General features: G+C 36.0%; 1 protein-coding gene across 1 annotated transcript; it reads left to right on the plus strand.

Annotated features, from left to right (window-relative positions):
* Positions 1-10,719: 10,719 nt before the first annotated feature.
* Positions 10,720-11,112, plus strand: LOC109120272 (uncharacterized). The gene has a single exon (XM_019213931.2). The coding sequence runs from the start codon at positions 10,720-10,722 to the stop codon at positions 11,110-11,112; it is 393 nt and encodes a 130-aa protein (XP_019069476.2).
* Positions 11,113-23,371: the final 12,259 nt, after the last annotated feature.

Here is a 23,371-nt window from a genome sequence, read left to right on the forward strand (position 1 = left end):
CTTGGCGTGAAAGGTAATTTTAGAACATCCAAGTTTGAAGGTGTGTAGTTAAATGAGAGCTTGGAACTCAAATTTTGAGCTTCTGTCTCCTTGCAAGCCACTGGGGCGGAATTAATCCCCTAGGGCAGGGCCGCTGCGGCTGGATGGGGTTCATCGTGGCTGGCTAGTCGCAAATTCAATTGGGAAAAAGCTCCAAATCATTATTTTCTGCAAAACTTCGTTCTTTATAGCTAAAGGACAACCCAGGGTAGTTTCTTGACAGATTCTGTAACGATACAGGGGTACCCCTAGGTGTAACAAGGTGTATAAGACCCTGAGAGGCCTCATACAAGCCACTATATCATAATATGAAGTAAATGGAAATGTGTGGAAACTAAAACTTTTCAAATACAATCAAAGTCTTTTATAAAAGCAAGTGGAAGTCTAACTTGACGTTGTCTCAAACCATCTAAACATGAGAAAAAAGAAATCTTGGGATGTAGTCCATCTATAGTCTCAAAAGTAGAAGAAAGACATAAAAGAGATAGGGTGATCCAATCCTCGAATACCATGAGGACTTATCAAAGCATCACTTCGCAATCCTCTAGGAACCTATCCACAAGTGTGCGAACTCAAAAATGTCGGACCCTATACTTGATAAGAATGAAGACAAGAGTATGCTTAGTACAATCAAGTAATAAATACGATAGCTAGCATAAAAAACATAAAGATATGCGTTAATCAACATAAGACATAAGACATAAGACATAGTCATATAAATACATAATAAGCATCATAATGAAAGAGGAATACTTCATTAAGCAACCTCACTTATCCTTAGCCAATACTTAGGTCATCTGCTTCTAGTAAAACATATATCATGGAAGGGATAACCAGCAACACTCCACACAATTCAATTTCATAACATAATCTCATTAATCATACTTACTTTTAAAGACATGCGGATTCACCTATATGCCTAGTTCATAAAGGCTAATATGTTGTCCCTCTTGCCATACTTACTTTTAGATTACGGGTACTCGCCTCCACAACCTCATCATATGATGTGGATACTCGCCTCCACATCATATCATAAGGAGCATGGGTACTTGCCTCCACGTCCATTTATCATAGTAAGAACGTGGGGACTCACTTTGTTCAATTCTAAGGAGTAGGCGAATCACGTCATATCAATGGTAATCGCCTCCAGCCTTATCATTCATTAAGAATTTTAGTCTAGAATCAATATTATAGGAAGTATATCTTCCACATCATAGCATTAACAATCAACAATGCATAGTTTAGACTTTACTATAACACTTCGAAAAGTAGTAGGTTAAACTAGAGCCTAAATGTAAGGGTAAAAATCATTAATGACCCCCCCCCCCCCCCCCCCCCCCCGTAGATTAGAAGATCATTTAGAGCTTAATTTATGGTTATAAGGGTCAAGTCCCAGGGACAAGTGCCAAGGCAAAGGGTCCAAGCCAAAGCCAAAGGCCAAGGCTGCCCCTAACTTGGAACACACTGCCCCATCTTCACGAGTGGAACCACGGATCGTGGTCCATACCACATCTCAAGGAAGGTGGATCATGAACATTCCTTTGGCCATGGAAAATTTTTACCAAATGTTCTAGCTACCTCTTCAAGGTCCACGAGAGGGACCACGACTCGTGGTCTTGACCACTTCTCGTGGATCCCCCCGTGAGGATGCCATGGGCATTTGAGATAGGGACCTTAAATGGCAAGGCTACTGCCTCAACAACCATGAGGGACCATGAATCGCGGTCTTGACCACGACTCATAAAGCCCCTCATGGGAATGTCTTTGGTTTGTGAGCCTCATGCACCAATTAAGAGACTATTTCCCAATCTTCGCGAGGAGGACCATGGATCGTGATCTTTACCACGACTTGTGAAGGAGGCTTGTGATTCCTAAACGAGTTGAGTGAGGGTCAAGTAAGTCTTTTCCTTTTCAACCCCAATTAAAGTGAGGCCGTATTTTGTATTTTAGGGGTACTATATAAGTTGTTTTTAAGTCAAAATTCCACAAACTATGTCATTATACTCAAACACCCAAATCAAACTAAAACTTCATCTTCCTCACAATAATTCTCTCTCTAAAACTCAAAGAAGAAGAAAGGTAAAATTGGATCTAGGGTTTGAAGGATTCAAGGCTTCTTCATCAATTTTCTTGGAGATTATTAATCAAGGTATGATGGCTTTTCATTTATGGGTAGATTTCACCCATAGAGTCCCCTCAAAACTTGACTACAAAGCTTCTAATTTTCCCAAAAAATCTAGGGTTTCAATCTAAATCATGGGTTCTCTCTCGAAACATTTTCAATTGTTTATTTATGGTTGATTATAGTTAATTATGGTGGATTATGGTTGAATTGACGATTAATTGATGATTTATGATAAAAATCCCCCCAAAACCCCTGAATCCCTCATATTGCTAAATTGTGAATTTATGATGTGGGTTGATTGATTATAGAAGCATGTCAATTGATTATATATACATTAATTTAGTTATTGAATCATTATATTCCCCTATCAAATGTAAAAATTATAGATTTTTGGGTTGAGTTGATTCATAGCCTTGAAGGTAAAATTATGAGGGTTGGTACATGTTGATGAGAATTACGTATGAGTCTATGATTCACTTAAAATGTGAATATTCTATGACCATGGTGTAATTATGATATTGTTACAAGTTCATTCTCCCATACCCTTATGCATGACTATGTATGAAATTACCTATGATTATGATAGTATGATTGTGTTGATTGAAAGACTAACTCATGAACACGCTATGAACATGATGTGAAAAGTTCAATCACATAATGATGATTCTATGGTTGAAAGGACATTCTCACCTAATTGAATCTATGAGATATTTTATGAGTTGTGTTGAATGAAGGGTAATATACTCCTTCACACATGTAAATACAACTAAAGACTAATTATGTAAAGTTTGGGAAATAATGCTTGGACCAAGTGGATATGAATATGAGGTAAAGACCCTCCCGTCAATGCAATAAGTCGGGTCATCTGATGAGATGAAAGCTCTCCCATTAATGCAATACGTCAGGTTTATAGTAGAAATCTCCCAATCCCATAACTATGTTCCCTCATAGGTCTTTAGCTAGTGAATCCACCTAAAAGCTAATACATGTAGTTCTACCTTAGGCAAGCAGGACATCTCTTTTCAGTGTGTGACATGACCCAGATTCCATGTACCTCTCATGGTCTATATATGTTAAGGATATTTTCCCTACATGACATAAAAAATAATATGACAAGAACATGGACATGTACCTTACTTATGACTTTTCAAGGAATTCTAAAAATAGTGTGAGTGGGGTATGAGACTTCACTTATGCATTGTACAACTAGGCTTTGGAAAGAAATTATAGGGTGGTTTTCTTGTGCTGTGAAGCTATATGATAAATGCAATTATGAATTGGATTGTTTCTATATGTGGCTTTCCTTGTTACAAGTTAATCAAATATGAATGTTTTCCTTGTTTGTGAGTATTTGCTATGGATAAGGACAAGTTATGAAATTCATAATGATTGTGGCCTAAAAGGGTAACACCTCAGAAATCCATGACCTATAATAGATCCTAATATGTTGAGTAATAATGATTTTAGACCTAAATAAGTATAAACAACTTGTTTGATAAGTATTTGAGCCATAGGATTAAAGAAAAGCCTTAACGTTCGAAAACTAGCGAAATTCAACTAGTTGACGTCCCTGTGTTTGGTGAAGGTTTCGGACGGTCATATGAAGTCCAAAACTTGTAAAATTTTTTTGAATAGGTATAATATAGTATGGATGGTCAAAACGTACAATCACGACACCCCAAGGATCATCGGAAGGGTACTTGGGGAGGACCCGAAGTTGGGCAGGTTCTGGACTTGGCCTTGCAACGTGGGGTTGACACAGACCCCACTTTCTCAGCTTAAAATTCGAAAATAAATTGGGGAATAAGCCCCACAATGCACACCTACTTCCCAAATATCATAAAAGTCGTATTTTGGGTGTTTTGACTTCACAAATAAACCCATTTAAGTGAGGGGTCTTTTGGGTAATTTAATGGGTGACATATAATGTATTAGGGTTAGTTTTAGGTCCATTCCAACACAAAAATCAAGTCCCACAAGTTGAACTCAAAAATCTCTCTCTCTCTCTCTCCCAAATTCTCTCTTCCTCCATAACTCCATTAAAGACCAATAGAGCTCCAAGAAGAAGATAAAGCCTTCAAGTTTTCAACCCAATTTCGTGGATTTATCATCTATAAGGTATGGTTTACTTGACTCTTGGGAATACTTTCCCCAAGAGGTCATTCAAAAGATGATTTCTAGATCCCCCAAAATAAGGGGTTTCTCCTCACATAGGTCTTCTTTCTAAACGAAATTGTGAGTTAATTGTGATGAATTATGATGAATTAATGTTGTTTAAGTATGAATTGATGTTCAATTGATGAATTCCTATTAGTTTTCCCTTGAACCATGTCTTTCCCCAAAATCCCTAATTTCTTGGATTGATTAAGGTGAATTGTTGAGGGTGATGAATATGTCCCTTGTTTACTTTGATTTTAGTTATGTTAGTACTTCATGAATTTCCCTATTTCATATGTTGGTTGTGAGTTCTTGGGTACTGAAGTATGAAGTATCATGAAAGGCAATGAGGTATGATCTTGATTCTCATTTGATCTTAATTATGCAAGGTGAAATCTACTTATGTGATAATGATGCTATAGCTAATTGTGTTGTTCTGATGTCAATGACAAAGATCCCTCATCCCTAACTCTAGATCTATGAATTTGCTATGAAATATGTAAATATGTTATGATGTGATCATTATATGAATGAATGTAGTTTCTCATGATTATAATGTTGTGTCTAAAGTGAAAGGATAGTTCTCACTTGTGATCACCTATGAGCTGTAATGACAAGATGTTTACTTGAACGTCTAAGAGAGACTAATGTGAACTTGTATGATGTTATATGATGGTTACTAAAGATAACATTTTCTTAGCATCGAAAAGGCATGTAAATGAGATGGAGGTCTCACGTTAGTAAGTCTGATCTCCCACATGGGTTTCCTCACGTTAGTAAGTCTGGATTCGCTTGTTATGTTTTGTCTGATGAGATGGAAACCTCCACGTTAGTAAGCAACGTTTAGCAACAATTTCCTTGACCCTTAAATATGTGCCTACATAGGAATATAGCTTAGTGGATCCACCTAGATAGCTATGTACGAATGGTTACACCTTAGGCAACTTTAACCCTCTCTTTTCGGTGTGGGAGTAAGAAATCGGATTCTATGTAGCTAACATAAAAGTAAATGAATAAGTTAAGTATGTGAACTCTTATTATGGTTGTCTTGAAGTCTTATACATAAGGTAAGGGAAGGTATGAGACTTTTTTTACTCATTGCACATGCGGGGTCCTAATGGATGCTTCTAATAGTGTCCTTTTTATGATTATGATTATGTTTAGGATTATGTTGATAATCTATGAGAATTATTCATATATTAATCATGTTATGATGAATTATGATAATATGTTGTAAGTATGAAGTGGGTTGCTTTAATGTGATATTTAGCCTTGAATATGATTATGGGGTTCCATATTTGGCATTGCACAAGTATTGCTTAGGTAATCTATATATTGGGTTACTATTATGTTGAATGGACTTATTATGCTTTTGATATATGCATGTTGAGTTAAACTGATAAAAAGCATGATTCTGACTAAATTGTCCTTTTCTCATGCATAGATGATTTTGTGCATATGAGCCATACTTGGTACATGTGGTTTGTACTAACCCATATTTTCTCCCTTTTTCCTAAACAGTTTAGGTACAGGCCATTGAGGAGATTCTTGGTCATTGAAGAAGAAGACTTAGCTCTTTCCTATGTCAACTGGTGACATGAGTTCCGAGGATAAAGCCACCCATCTAGCCTTATTAGTTTTGTCTATGTTTTGAGACAATTATTTCATTCTCATGTTGAAACTTCCTTTGTAGCCTATATAGCATATTTCAATAGACTAAGGGCTATGCCCAAACTATTGTGATTCATTTAGTAGATGGTTTGATGTGAGACAAAGTATTAGACTAAATTTCTATATACTGTATGTTGTTTATGCGAGAAGCCTATGTATGCTTCCTATGTAGAGGTCTATGTAAACCTCATTGCTATATAAGAAAAAGTTTTTTATTTTCCCACATTTTTTTACCTATGATGTGCTATGACGAACTCTAAGGGATGTCTTAGTCCTCGTAGAGGACACCGACGTCGGTAATGACTAGGGTGTACTTTGGGTCGTTACAGAGCAAGGTTAAAGTAAATACTAGGATTGATGTCTCACTAAATCATGTCTATGTAGGATCTTATTCATAATTGTGAAGCACACCACACTTATGAATGAGAGACTATGTGATACTTTGGAACTTTCACTCTCTTGTTATTTCTTGGTAGTGTCTAAGAGTAATAACTTTATTTAGTCCTTTTTTTCTAACCCTTTTATTGTGCTTATAGGCCATTAATACAAGGAGTAACAATGCTCGAAGGTCTAGAGAGGAGAATTTGAATGAGGCAGTTCCCCCTCAAGCTCCTCAAAACCCTTAAGTTCCTATTAAATAAGGGATATCTAATGTTGAGATAAGGTCGACCATTCATAGCTTGACTAAAGTGTTGGCTACCTAAGTTGTTAGGGATGCAAGGGTGAAAGGGAACCCCAATGATAACACCACCACTTTAAGAATTAGGGATTTCACAAGGATGAATCCCCCTACTTTCTTTAGTTCTAAGGTGGAGGAGGACCCATAAGGGTTCATTGATTAAGTGTTCAAAGTTCTTGATGTTATGGGTTTCTTCTTAAAAAAAAGGCGAAACTAGTTGTCTACCAACTTAAAGATGTAGCTGAAGTTCAGTATGAGCAATGGAAGGATGAGAGACCGGTTATAGAAGGTCGGATTACTTGGGGAGCTTTTAAAACAGATTTCCTTGATAGGTTCTTTCCACTGGAACTAAGAAAGAGGAAAAATTCAATGATTCATCAACCTTCGTCAAGGGGTAATAGAGTGAAGGAGTATAGCCTCAAGTTCACCTCAACTATCCAAGTATCGACTATGGTTTTGGATTCTAGAGCTAAGATGAACAAATTTGTAATGGGGATATCCGATCTTGTGGTTAATGAGTATAGGTCGGCTATGTTGATTCCTAGCTTGTACATCTCTCGCCTCATGGTTCATGCCGAACAAATTGTGGACAAAAGCTTAAGCAAGTTGGTAGGGAGTTGAAGAAGGTAAGAACCGAAGATGGGAATTATTCCAAGGCTAAGTTTGTGGTAAAAGACAAACCAAGGTTCAAAAGAAGGTTTTCCAACCAAAGCCCTTCTAATGCTCCAAGGGTTAAAAAGAGTAAGGTGCCTACTCCCAATCCCTAAGAGGAGAAAGGTGGAAGATCTTATGTTGAGAAGCCTCTTTGTGAAAAATGTGATAAGAGACATGATCGTAAATGACTAGTTGGCACGAGTAATTGCTAAGGTTGTGGAACGATTGGTCACATGAAGAGAGATTGCCCTATGATGAAGTCTCAAGGAAGGGAAAATACTCAAGCTCAAGCAAGTTCCCCAAATCCGGATGCTCCTAAGAAGAACCACTTATATACTCTCCAATCCCAAAGTGATCAAGAGAGCTCACCAGACGTGGTCACCGGTATGTTAAAATCATTTTCCTTTGATATATATGCTTGGTTGGATCCGGAGTTACGTTGTCATTTGTGACCCCTTTTGTATCCATGAAGTATGATATACTACCTGACATATTAGACGAACCTTTTTTGATTTCTACTCTGGTGGGTCTTCCGTGGTGGTTGATAGAGTCTATAAAGGTTGTCATGTTACCTTGACCTATAGAATTACATTAATTGACTTGATAGAACTTGATATGCTAGATTTCGATGTCATATTGGGAATGGATAGTTGCATGCTTACTTTGCTTCTATTGATTCTATAGGACAAGGGTAGTCAAATTTCAAATTCCAACTAAACCCAAGTTTGAGTGGAAGAGAGGGAATTCAAATCCTAGGGGTAAGATCATTTCATGTCTAAAAGCTTGCAAGTTGATTGGAAAGGGTTGTCTTTACCACATAGTGAGAGTTAGGGATCTTGAATCCGAGGTCCCTCCAATAGAGTCGGTACCTATAGTGAGGGAATTTTTGGAGGTCTTTCTCGATGATCTTCCCAGAATTCCTCCCGTACGGGAGATTGATTTCGGCAAAGACCTATTGCCGGATACGCAACCTATTTCAATCCCTCCTTATTAGATGGCCCCGGCCGAATTGAAGGAGCTAAAGGCTCAACTCAAAGATATGTTAGATAAGGGATTTATTCAACCAAGCATATCGCCATGGGGTGCTCTGGTATTGTTTGTAAATAAGAATGATGGGTCGTTGAGAATGTGCATTGACTATCGTCAATTAAACAAAGTCAGTATAAAGAATAAGTGCCCGCTCCCTAGGATTGACGACTTGTTTGATCAACTCTAAGGAGCGAGTTACTTTTCGAAAATTGACTTGAGGTCGGGTTATCATCAACTTAGGGTGAGAGAAGTTGATGTTCCAAAAATGGCATTCCGAACAAGATATGGTCATTTTGAATTCCTAGTAATGTCATTTGGCCTAACTAATGCCCCGACTGCTTTCATAGACCTTATGAATTGGGTTTTTAGAAAGTATCTTTATTTATTCGTGATTGTCTTTATTGATGATATTTTGATATACTCAAGGAGTGAGGATGATCATATGGATCATTTGAGAACAGTTTTGCGAGTTCTCAAGGATAACCAACGTTCGCTAAATTTAGTAAATGTGAATTTTGGTTGAGATCGGTGGCATTCCTTGGTCACATTGTCTCTAGTGAAGGGGTCGAGGTCGATCCGAGGAAAACGAAAGTGGTAAAAAGTTGGCCTAGACCTTTGAATCCTACCAACATTTGGAGTTTTCTAGGGTCGTCCGTTACTATAGGAGGTTTATTGAGGGATTTGCGTCTATCGCATCTCCATTAACGGTCTTAACCCAAAAGATGTCCAAGTTCAAATGGTCGAAATCTTATGAGAAGACTTCCAATTATTAAAATATAGACTCACCTCCGCTCCGTTATTGACCTTACTAGAGGGTACCAATGGGTTTATGGTTTATTGTTATGCCTCCCGAGTGAGTCTAGGATGTGTGCTCAAGCAATATGGCAAATTCATAGCATATGCCTCTAGACAACTCAAGCCACATGAAAAGAATTATCCAACACACTACCTTGAGCTTGCAACCGTGGTATTTGCTCTGAAGATTTGGAGATACTATCTATATGGGGTGCATGTTGACGTGTTCACGGATCATAAGAGTCTAGGATATGTATTCACCCTAAAAGACTTAAATTTATGCCAAAGAAGATGATTAGAGATTCTAAAAGACTATGATATGAGTGTCCATTACCATCTCAGGAAAGCTAATGGGCGGCAGATGCTTTGAGTCGAGTCTCTATAGGTAGTGTGGTTCATGTGGTTGATGAGAAGAAAGAATTAGTCAAAGATGTTCATCAGTTGGCATGGTTGGGTGTTCGATTAGAAGAATCTTCAAAGGGTGGTTTTATGGTTCGTCACAGCTCCGAGTCGTCTTTAGTTGTGGATGTGAAATCTAAGTATCGTATTGATCCCCTATTGATGGAGTTGAAGGAGTCGGTCTTTAGGAAGAATAATGAATCTTTTTCCCAATGGGAGGATGGGGTACTTAGGTACCAAAGAAGGTTATGTATTCCAGATGTGGATGGTTTAAGGGAAGAAGATCATGGAAGAGGTTCATGGTGCACGATATTCCATTCACCCGGGGGCCACCAAGATGTATCATGATTTGTGTAACATTTATTGGTGGAATGGAATGAAAAGAGGGATAGAAAATTTTGTGGCTAGAAGGTCGAATTGCCAACAAGTCAAAGCCGAGCATCAATGGCTGGGAGATCTTACCCAAAATATTGACATTCCCACTTGGAAGTGGGAAGATGGCAACATGGAATTCGTGGTAGGTTTACCTCATACCCGTTGACAACATGACTCAATATGGGTCATAGTGAATAGATTGAACAAGTCAGCCCACTTTCTTCTTGTAAAAGTCTCTTACTCGGCAAAGGAATATGCTAAATTGTATGTTGAGGAAATCGTGAAGTTGCATGGAGTCCCCTTGTCCATCTTTTCGTATAGAGAAACTCAATTCACTTTAAATTTTTGGAAATCTTTCCAAGATGGACTTGGTACACGAATAAATCTTAGCACCTCTTTCCACCCTTAAATGGATGGACAAGCGGAGCACACTATTCAAACTCTAGAAGATATGTTGAGGACTTGTGTTATTGATTTCAAGGTCAATTAGGATGATCACCTACCACTAATCGAGTTCTCCTACAACAATAACTACCAAGCAAGTATCAGTATGGCACCTTTTGAAGCGTTTTATGGTAAAAAGTGTTGGTCCCCGATTGGATGGTTTGAAGTGAGTGAGTTTGCTATTCTTGGTCACGAGTTAGTTAACAAAACCACGGAGAAAGTTTGACTCATAAGAAAGAGGTTAAAAATAGCTTTTAGTCGGCAAAAGTCTTATCCCGACAATAGAAAGAGAGACATTGAATTTGAAGTAGGAGATTAGGTCTATTTGAAAATTTCACCCATGTAATGGGTAATGAGGTTCAAAAAGAAGGGGAAGCTTAGTCCTCGTTATGTAGGCCCATATGAAATTTTGAAGCGAGTTCGGAGTGTTGCCAATGAGTTGAGGTTGCCAAATCAGTTGTCCATGATTCATTCGGTGTTCCATGTTTCTATGATTAAGAAGTGTATAGCTGATCCCGTTCCCATTTTTCCTCTTGAAGGTTTAGGGGTAAAAGAGGACCTATCTTATGAAGAGTTACCGGTTGTGATTTTGGATCGTCAAGTTAAGAAATTGAGGAATAAGGAGGTTGCCCCCGAAAAAGTTCTATGGAGGAACCACTTTGCTGAGATAGCTACATGGGAGGCCGAGGCCGACATGAAATCTCGCTATCCTCATCTTTCTCCCCTTAATCCTAATAAAGGTTGAGATTAGTAGTTAATTATATGGCTATTATGTATAATATTGATCTTATTATGTTTTTCTAAATATATGTGCATATTATAGTAGAAATTCATGCTTAAGTTTAGTTCTTCTCTTTCCATGAAAAAATGTTTATTATGTTGGGTTTCACTTAAGTGTGTTATGTACTATAAGTACTCATGGAAGATTATAATGAACATGTTTGATGTGGTTTGATAAGGAATCAGCATGTCAACTTTTAATGTTCATTTTGAGCTCATATTGAAATGGAGAAGGTATTATCTCCTTAAGCGATACGAAAAATTGAGCTTTTGTTATGGTATTTGTGGATTAAGTTCCTATTGTTTATGATATGTTTTTATGTTTAAAGGAGTTGAATTATACTTCTATGAGTTGTGACTCACTATGATTTTGGTTGTAATTGTATGCTAGTCTTGAGTCCTTTTTCCTTTTTCCAATAGAAGGTTTAGGTGTCATTCGGGGACGAATGTTCCTAAGGGGGGATATTGTAACACCTCGGAAATCCATGACCTATAATAGAGAATAATATGTTGAGGAATAATTATTTTAGGCATAAATAATTATAAAAAACTTGTTTGAGAAGTATAGGAGCCATAGAATTAAAGAAAAGCCTTAATGTCCGGAAACTAGCGAAATTCAACTAGTTGACGTCCCTGTGTTTGGTGAAGGTTTTGGAGGTTCATATGAATTCTAAAACTTTGAAAAGACTTTGAATAGTTATAATTTAGTATGGAGGGTCAAACTTACAATCATGACACCCCAAGGACCACCGAAAGGGTCCTTGGGGAGGACCCGAAGTTGGGCGAGCAAGCTGCCAATGCAGCTTACGCGCAGGCAAGTTTGGTGGATGTTGTGCGTCACCAAGCCATCACGTGGGAATCTGGATTTGGCATCGTGACACGGGTCTGACACGGACCCTAATGCCTCAACTCAAAATTCAAAAATAAATAGGGAAATTAGCCCCGCGAAGCACCTACTTCCGAAGTATCAAAAAAGTTGTATTTTGGGAGTTCTGAATTCACAAATAAACGCTTTTAAGTGAGGGTCTTTTGGGTAATTTAATGGGTGACATATAATTTATTAGGATCAGTTTTAGGTCCATTCCAACACAAAAATCAAGTCACATAAGTTGAACTAAAAAATCTCTCTCTCCCAAATTGTCTCTTTCTCCAAAACTCCATTGAAGATCAATAGAGCTCCAAGAAGAAGATCAAGCATTCAAACTTTTCAACCAAATTTCATGTCTTTCTCATCTATAAGGTATGGTTACTTTCACTCTTGGGAATACTTCCCCCTAGAGGTCCTTCAAAAGCTGATTTCTAGATCTCCCAAAACAAGGGTTTTTCTCCTCACATGAGTCTTCTTTCTAAAACAAAATTATGAGTTAATTGTGATGAATTAATGTTTTTTAAGTATGAATTGATGGTCAATTTATGAATTCTTATGAGTTTTACCTTGATCCATGTCTTTCTTCAAAATCCCTAATTTCTTGGATTGATTAAGGTGAATTGTTGAGGGTGATGAATATGTCCCTTGTTTACTTTGATTTTAGTTATGATAATACTTCATGATTTTCCCTATGTCATATGTTGGTTCTTAGTTCTTGGGTATTGAAGTATGAAGTCCCACGAAAGGCAATGATGTATGATCTTGATTCTTCTTTGATCTCAATTATGCAAGGTGAAATCTACTTATGTGATAATAATGCTATAACTTATTGTGGTGTTGTGATATTGGTGACAAGGTTCCCTCATCCCTAACCCTATATCTATGAATTGGCTATGAAATATATAATTATTTTATGATGTGATTATTATATGAGCTATTGTGATAAAATATTTACTTCAACGTCTAAAAGAGACTATGCGAACGTGTATGAAGTTATATGATGGTTACTAAAGGGAATAGTTGCTTAGCACCGAAAGGGCATGTAAATAAGATGGAGGTCTCATTAGTAAGTCTGATCTCCCACATGGGTTTTCTCACACTAGTAAGTCTGGATTCCCTAGTTATGTGTTGTCTAATGAGATGGAAACCTTCATGTTAGTAAGTCAAGGTTTCTAGCAATAATTTCCTTTACCCTCAACTATATGCCTACATAGGACTCTAGCTTAGTGGATTCACCTATATAGCTATGGACGAATGGTTACACCTTAGGCAAGTGTTAACCCTCTCTTTTTGGTATGGGAGTAGGACACCGGATTCCATGTAGCTCACATGGTATCATGTTGGTTATTGCACTTCTTTCCCTAATGTAAAAGTAAATGAATAAGTTAAGTATGTGAACTCGTATTAGGGTTGTCTTGAAGGTTTCTACATAGGGTAAGGGAGGGTATGTGACTTCTCTTACTCATTGCACATGTGGGGTCCTAAGGGATGGTTCTATTAGTTTCCTTTTTATGATTATGACTATGATTATGATTATGTTGATAAGCTATGAGTAGTATTCATGTATTAATCGTATTATGATGAATTATAAGAATATGTTTTAAGTATGAAGTGGGTTGCTTACTGTGATATTTAGCCTTGGATAAGATTATGGGGTTCTACCTTTGGCATTGCACAAGTATTGCTTGGGTGATCTATATGTTGGGTTACTATTATGTTGAATGGACTTAATATTATTTTGATATATGCATGTTGAGCTAAATTGATAAAAAAACATGATTTTGACTAAATTGTCCTTTTCTCATGCATTGATCATTTTGTTCATAGGATCCATACTTGGTACATGTGGTTTGTACTAACCCATATTTTCTCCATTTTTTCCTAACATTTTAGGTTCAAGCCATTAAGGAGATTCGTGGTCTTTGAAGAAGAGGACTTGACTCTTTCCTAAGTCAACGGTGAGTCTTCATGAGTTCTAAGGATAATGCCACCCATCAAGCCTTACTAGTTTTGTCTATATTTTGAGACAATTATTGCATTCTCATGTTGAGACTTTCATTGTAGCCTATCTGACATACTGTAATAGAATAAGGGCTATGCCAAATTTATTGTGATTTATTCTTTAGATGGTTTAATGTGAGATAAAGTATTAGACTAAACTCTTATATGTTGTATATTGTTTATGCGAGAAGCCTATGTATGCTTCCTATGTAGAGGTCTATGTAAATCTCGTTGCTATTTAAGCAAAACTTTTTCGTTTTCCGGTATTTTCTTACCTGTGATGTGCTATGACGAACGTTAATTTTTCTCTTAGTCCTTGTAGAGGCCGCCGCCGCCGGTAACGACTAGAGTGTACTTTGGGTCGTTACAAAAGTGATACTTAGCTTTAGATAGGGTTATGGGATCTTATCTAAGCATTGCACAAGTATGACTTAGGATTGCTTATGAGTTAGTTTGACTACGTATCTACACTATTGTGCATGATGACTCTAAAAAATGTTAAAGTCCATGGTTTCAAATAAATTGTCCTTTTTTTCATGTTTTAAGGATTTTATTGCATGTATTCCATACTTAGTACATTTTTGTGCAAACCTATATTTTCTACCTTTTTCCACAAAGTGTAGGTCTAGGTCACCGAAGCTGCTTCTCTTTGGTTGAAGGCTTGGATTTATTCTCTCCTTGCCTTGGTAAGTCTTCATGGTTTGAGAACAAGAGTGACTCTTTCTAGCTTCCTTTTGTATGTTCTATTTTGAGACTTTATTATAAGGGATGTGACCCTATTGATTCTCGATTGTATTATTTGACTTATGGAGACAATGTTTGGACTTCTATTTTCATTTTTATGAAAGACTTCGTCATTGAAATTTTTTTTTATTTCACATCAATCTATTAATTTTTTTATTATTATGATAAGGGCTTGTATGAGACCTCTTTGGGGTCAAGTATGTCGTGTCAAATCTAGGGGGTACACTTGGGTCATGACATTTACTCCCAAAACACTACATCTCATGATCATCATCTATGTTTTACTCAAGCAATTGGCTTCATATTAATCATATATAATTCAATCTAAAGTGATTCTAATCATAAATCATCAATTCTATAAGGAGATATCTAACCCATAGAGTTACCCTCACATGGTATCAAACCCACTATATCAATTCAATCCTAATGTCATATGATAGGCATGAATACATTTAATTCCATCCTTAATACATGCAATTCTGTCAATTCAATCATAAATAATTATAATTCACTCAACTGAATCAACGAGATTAACTAGAACTATGGAAATTCTTCATCAAATTCTAGGAGACTCAACGGCAGGAAGGATCCCATGGATGAAAAACCATCATACCTTGATTACAAATCCCTCATAAGTTTGAAAATTGTAGACTTAATCTTGACGTAGCTTCAATCTCCTTATTTTTCTACCAACTTCTTGAGAGAAAATATTTTAGAGGAGTTTTGGGAATTCTTTTTGGAATTTTAAGAGAATGACTTACTTTGGAGATTTTTGGGGTTAAAATCACCTATATAGGTGTCTTAGGATTAGGCAAAACAATACCACTTCAATTAAATGAAAACTGGAAAAAACCATTGAGCCTATAAACCTAACCGCCACTAATGAACCATAGACCCCTGACTAACGAACCGTCTAACCTACAACCCGTCCTAGTCAATGGTGGTCCATTTTCAGAGAGTTTGGCCAATCCACAGAGGGATGGACCACGGGGGGTGGACGCACCTACCGTCCTTAGGTCCCTCCGTGGTCCATGCTTGGACACTTTCTGAGGTGGCCATTCAATTCAATGCGATTCAATCTCAAAAGCACAAAATCAAGGCGCGGATCTCCACTCCAAGTCAAGGTATATTCTACAACTCATCTCATGGAGTCTATAAGCACGTCATACTCAATACTCAACAACATGAGGAACAAACATCATAAAGTCCATTTCTTTCAAAACTAATGTTTTTTCATGAACATGCAAATTTAAGGAAATCATAGAAATCACATAAAACACACATGACTACAAACATAAACAAAACAAGAGGAGCCCATTACCCAAGCTAGAATAGGAGGAAAAAGATAAGGATACCGGGACATCATATCGACTTCTGCCTCCCAAGTAGCACCCTCAACTAGATTGTTTTTCTATAACACCTTAATGAAAGCTACCTCTTTGTTCTTCAATTTCTTAACTTGTCGGTCTAAGACTTCAACCAAAACTTCTTCATAAGAAAGGTTCTCTTTAACTTCCAACCCTTCTAGGGGGATTATGGATATCGGATCTCCAACATAATTTTCAACATAGATACATGGAAAATCAGATGCACCGATGCCAACTCATCAAGTAAATCAAGATCATATGAAACCTTACAACACGTCTCAAAATTTTGTACGGGCCAGCAAAACGGGACTAAGTTTCCCCTTTTACCAAACCTCGTTACACCCTTCATGGGTGAGATTTACAAGTTAACCCAATCATGCACATCAAGTTCAAGGTATCTCTATCTAACATCCACTTAAGAATTTTGTCGATTTTGGGTTGTTCTCAACCTCTCTCAAATGAGTCAAACCTTCTCAATAGCCTCATATACTAACTCGAGTCCTATCGAGGCAACCTCATGTCACGACCCAAAACGATTCTTGAGTGGAACCCATACTTAACCTCCTAAGTGGGAGAACTAAGTGGGAGAACCGATGAATCAATCCCATCTTATATCAAGTGTTCAACCATGGATAACAACCACAATGCAGAAGCTTAAAACTTATTTAATAAAATAAACCTCTAAAACCTATTACATATTATCTCCAAAACCTGAAAGTCATCACCTTAAGGACGTCAACTCTTCAATACTAAGTCTAAGAGTATTGACACCAAAATAAATGAACAAATTAGTTTATTTCTGAAAACTAAGGACATCATGTCATGACTAAGAGAATCCAATGCGAGCTTGAATGAACATCTCACCTTGGAACGTGATATGCTGGAGACTAGCTAGAGATGAGGAAAAGTTGAAGTCATTGGTACACACGCTGCACTCCACAAGGAAAAAACAAAGAAAAATACAAGTAGGTGGCTAGAAACAAATAGCATGAACCAATGATAACAACACTAAAGTAAGTTGTCACGACCCAAAATGATTCGTGAGTGGCACCCACACTTAACCTCTTAAGTGGGCGAACCAACCAATTTAACCTAACTTACAAAATACAAGTATAACGCGAAAACTCAAATATTACTAAATATCATTTCCCAAAACCTGAAAGTTATCACATCAAGGACATCTAATCTCCAATACTAAGTCTAAGAATATCAAATACACCAAAATTAAAGAATAAAATGGTATGTGTCCAAAAGTATAGGACATCATGTCATGACCGAGAGAACCCAACACGAGCTTGAATGGATAGCTCACCTTGGAACTTGATATGCGGGAGGTTGACTAGAGTTGGGAAATCAAAAGTCATAGGTACACTCGCTGCATTTTATAAAAGGAAAACAAAGAAGAAAACAAGTAGGGCTCAGTACGAGGCAACATGTAATGAGTAAGTATCATCAGTCAACCCAAAATAGTAACTAATATACAAAGAATAATAGTACGAACTCAACTTAGCACTTAACATGTGATATGCAACAAACAACATGAAAAAGTTTCAATAACAGTAAACTAAGCACGTATTAAGCCAACGATATCTATATCACACATGAGGACTCATGCCTCCAAACCGAACCATTTTGGGAGTTGAGTTCTTTGAGATTGAGTATCTTCCATTAATTCAACATATTTTTCCTTTTATATTATCGTGTCGGAACGTGAAACTCCGATCCAAGAATACTGTGTCGGAATGTGACACTCAGATCAAAGAATATCGTGTCAAAACGTGACACTCTGATCCAAAAATATCGTGTCGAAACGTGACACTCCGATCCAAGAATACCATGTCGGAATGCCATTTTTTCATTCGTTAATAATATTTCATCGAACCTTCTTTATTCAAGGTATTACTTAAATAGAGATGGTTTAAGATTATACATTCCACGGTCTCGGGATTTCACACCAATCACAAAACACACGACCAAGCCACACAATCACAAAATCAAGTACATAGAAAACTTCACAATATCATCCAATGCATATCAATCACTATTAAGAGTTTACTAACAAATAGCATAAACCATAACCTACCTCCGTCGAAGAACCAAAGTGAACAAGTTACATCTCCACTACTTTTCCTTTCCTCAATGCCTTCGAAACTTTCCAATCTATCACATATGCATAATTTGTAAGTTAACGAGTCTATAGACACACTCACATTATTCTATGTCTAGCCTATACCCAAAACTACATAGTTCTATAATCAATTTCAAACCTAAGGATAAGTCCTAATTCCTCCTATTAGCATAACTCATAATTCATATAATATATTAAACCTTATATTAAATTACCTATATAAATATACCAAATTTATAATTTGTAATATAATAATTAAACTATAAAATTTAAAGTTGATGCCACTAGTTTTGTGACAACCAACATCTGCAAAATTCATCTCCAATATCCAAATGCACCCTAAAATAATATAATAATATTAAGTTAAGCCATCCTCACTTTTCATTTATATATATATATATATATATATATATATATATATATATATTATATATATATATATATATATATATATATATATATATAAATCACTTTTCATCATTAAATCTTCCTCACTTTTTCTTTAAATAATAATTTCCACATAACTTCATCGTTTTTAAAAATAATAAAATAATATTAACAATAATCAATACCCATCAAATCGGTCATTGTTTATAAAATAAAATTGAGAATTGAATGAAGTTTCTACCTTAATATTTGATGTCGATCTTTGTCCATGGCGTTGAGAACCAAAATCAAGAGTTGAGAGCAGTTTGTGGTATAACCTAATAATATTAACCCTACTTATTATATAACTAATTATAAATATGGCAAAAGTTGTCCATTACTAATTTTAATGTTATTTTTCTTGACCACCAACTAAATAAGTTACACATTCTATCCATAAATTTCATAATTGTCTAATAGTTCAAAATACCCATTGTAAAATTTACAGAAAGAGTCCGAATAGTTCTTTCTAGTTCTTAAGAAATCCTAACGAGTTGTTACAATAGATACCAATTTACCCATCGTTCGTCCTCGAACGATCAAAAGAAATGCAAAAGTAGGAAGGGTAGTTGTCTCTACGATTTTTTCAAAAATATTAGTTCCCAAGGCCTCACCTTAAATGTACATAACCAACTAATTGAAGACCTACACATCCTCTCATACAATGCATCCAATGGGGTCATTTCGATACTCCACTGATAGATATTATTATATGTAAACTCAACTATAAATATTCTCAATACCAAGTAAAAGTTAATCGTACACACGTCTACAACATTTTCCCGACGACATTGACACAATAATCAAGACAATTTTTTTCCATAGCCATGGTAAATTCCTAAATTAATATTGCTTACAATATGAATTTAACCTAAACCAACCACCACACACTCTTAATACACAAACCACTCTTATTAAGATTTTTCTCTCACATAAAATATTTCCTCGAGCTTAATCGACAAAAAAAATGTGATCGTTAAACATCAAGTAATCATCTAGGAGAAACAAACTCATCTGATCCAAAGATGCAAATGATTAAGTAACCATCATCAAGTGATACACCCAATCATACATAACCTCTAACAGCAAGATCGAAATTCTAGATTAGTAGCCATTATAGATAAACCTCAAGAATGACAAAACTAGACCCTATGGTCCTCACATTCAATCACACATAGCCAAAACATGATACCGAGAATGACATTAATCTCAAGTCTATCGAAAAGTTGTAAATTTTTATGGTATCTCTTATAAACTCTCATAAACTAGCATACTTCAACTATCCCAACAACAACAAATCTTTCATAACTGGAATGAAATAGTCTAACCAAGGATGTCACCCTACCATCAAGGCAATCACAAAATCTGTACACACGATCCACTATTAGGACTCACCCATAAAAGCAAAAACACACACAAACGTACAATGTGAATTATGCCCTTAACCATTGATTTCTAGCTACCTATAATGACGAATTTAATTCATATTATAAATACTTGATTTATCAAAACTCCACTGGAGTCAACACTTTTAATAGAAAAAAACTTCATAATCATACCACACTTATCATCTACCTTACTCTCAAACCATCATTAGTACCAAAGTATTCTTTATCAAAACCATATCAAAGCTATGATCATATCTCTTCCTATTTAAGCATTTCATGACAATTATGTGTCGCGAACAAGACTAATGAAACTAATTCCAAATTTCATGGTACCTTTTTATCGAGCTAAGACTATTAAATCACACTCAAAGTAAACTTCACACCACTTCCTTATACCATGCTTTAGCTACCATTCTAAACTATCACATACCTCATGCCAACACTTGGGGAAATTCTTTGTCACTCAAGTCAAAGCTCAATCTTTATAAAAGTCAATGATTAACTCCTAGTATGTCTGTACCGAACTAGTTCACATCACACAGTCATATCTAAACTCATAGGCAAAATCAATACAACTTTCAACTACACCCCAAGGATTTATATGAGAGTTCTCATGGTGCAAAATTTTAAATATCTCGATCCTTCAATATATCAGACTCTTGTTAATTTCTCTAGCTCTCTTACCTAGCTCATACTTGTATCAACAACCCATGACATTTTACCTTATATTCTAATCCAACACTTTTAAGTGAAATCCTTCCTTAGGTCTATTAACTTTGCTACTCAAACAGGCATAAGTCCATCCATATGTTTAATATCTGATGTAAATAATATATTATTTATTTTTATTTTACCTCACCAATTAATACCTTTATAAAACACACCACCACAAAAGTAGATCAAAAAAGTAACGTTTGAATTGTAAATCGAACAATGTAACTCAATCTCCTTATCTATCAACATGACTGATACCTTGAAGATTTTTATGAATTTATATATCTTAACTTATCGTTGATCACCTATTCATCGATCTTATCATATCCCTCGCTAAAAGTTTGACGCGGTTATTAATTAAAACTCAAAATTACAAGAGAACTTATCATCACACTCGAGTTGAGTGTATGTACACTCCTTTCTTAAGTTTTATTCGATAGCTTTTAACCAATTTGATAAACATGTGACACTAAAACCATGAACATATTAAAATATATGAAACCACATGTCTCGAAACCCAATTCTAGACCTCCAAAAGACACCTCCTTATCTCTTGCAATTAGAGAAATATTGTTGTTCTCACCTCTTTCTAAAGATTGCATTATATCCCACAATTTTTTTTCATTATGACTATAACTCTTTTAAATTCAATTAAAGTGGTGGCCAAACATCTCCTAAATCTTTCCGTGCAATCACATAACTTCACTAAATAGTGAAAAACCACAACATTAGATGCTGGCAATTCGTTAGTACTGTACAAAACTCGTTTAACCAACAATCCTTATTATATAATTTCATTTCAATCACACACACACACCACATTCTATTATAACAACAACCATACAAATTATTAATTGTACCTATTTGATGTTATAGAAGTACTACACTCATTAAATAATTAGATAGTTAATTATGTACAAAGAAATGTACGTGCAAAAGAATGCACGGTTAATCTTTGTTGTCACAACTTTCTCACCTCAAACCCTATTCTTTTTACAGAATAATTTCTACCTAATTATTATATAAGACCAACTATAAAAGTGTAAAACTGACCCACTATTAATTTTAATGTTATTTTATTTAACCACCAACTAGGTAATTTATTTAAACTACCCCACTAATTCCATAATTTTAGTTAAGTGTAGTCCAAAATACCCATTTAAAATTTATAGGAAGAGTCTTATGTGAGCCAAAAAACTCTAGTAGTCAATATAACCAAATGGATCGTTACACTTGACCTACCTCAAATCATTTCATAGGGGATCTACACCTCCTACCATAAAGAGCCTCAAAAAGAGCCATACCAAAACTCGAATGATAGCTACCATCAAATTCTACGAAGGCTAAATCATCATCATAACTTCCCTTGAAGTATATCATGCTAGCCTTTAACATGTCTTCCAATGTTTTTAGATTGTTTTTTCATCTTGCCCATCGGTTTGGAGATGAAAAGATGTGCTAAGCTTAACTTTAGTGCCAAGACCCTTCTTGAATGATTACTAAAATTATGAAGTAAACTGAGTACCCATATCAGAGATAATGGACAAGGGCACTCCATAAACCTTACTATCTCCCTCAAGTACAACTTAGCTTAATCTTCCGTCATATAGGAATCTTTGACGACAATGAAATTGGCCGACTTAATCATTCAGTCAACTTTAACCCAAGTCAAATCATACTGGTGCCGAGTCTGTGATAATTCTATAATAAAGTCCATATTCAAATCTTCCCACTTCCAAGTAGGGATAATAATGTCTTGGAATAAATCTCCGGGTCTCTGATGATCAACCTTCACTTGTTGGTTATTATGACACTTAGCCACAAATCCTCCTTCTTCATCACATTCCACCAATAGATCTCACACATATCATGGTACATCTTGGTGGCTCCCGGGTGAATAAAATATCCTCAACTATGGGCTTTAGGTAAAAATATTTTCTTAAGTCATCGTCATCTAGAATACATTAACGATCTTGGTACCTTAGGATACCATCTCCACCTTAGGAGAAAGCCTCTACAGACTTCTTTCGTACCGCTTCTTTCAATTATGCTAAGTCAGATCAAGACATTTTTTTGCTTTAACATCAACCACTAGACATGATTCGGAACCACTACGGACCATATTACCACCATTGGTGGAATATACTAGTTTAGCTCCCAATTGGTCCAACCCATGAACATCTCGAACAAACTCTTTTCTCTCATCATCAATATGTGCAACACTACCCATGGATAATCAACTAAGGGCATCCACCACCACATTCGCTTTGCCGAGGTGATAGAGAACGGTCATGTCATAATCTTTCAATAACTCAAGCCATATTCTTTGGTAAATATTTAGATATTTTTGGGTAAACACATATGACAAGATCTAGCAATCGATAAACACATTAACATGGACCCCATACAAATAATGCCATCAAATCTGTAAGGCAAATTCATTTGTTGCTAATTCAAGATCGTGGGTAGGATATTTCTTCTCTTGAACCTTTAGTTGCTTTAAAGCATAGGAAATCACCTTACCATTTTGCATAAGCACCCATCCCAAACCCATTCTAGAGACATCATAATATACTACGAAGCCATTA

This window comes from Solanum lycopersicum, chromosome 5, assembly GCF_036512215.1.
Source record: "Solanum lycopersicum chromosome 5, SLM_r2.1".
NCBI classification, from domain to species: Eukaryota; Viridiplantae; Streptophyta; class Magnoliopsida; order Solanales; family Solanaceae; genus Solanum; species Solanum lycopersicum.

Bases quoted from the DNA above. Each gene is read 5' to 3' on its own strand.
- LOC109120272 (XM_019213931.2), top strand. From the start codon at position 10,720: ATGAGGTTCAAAAAGAAGGGGAAGCTTAGTCCTCGTTATGTAGGCCCA.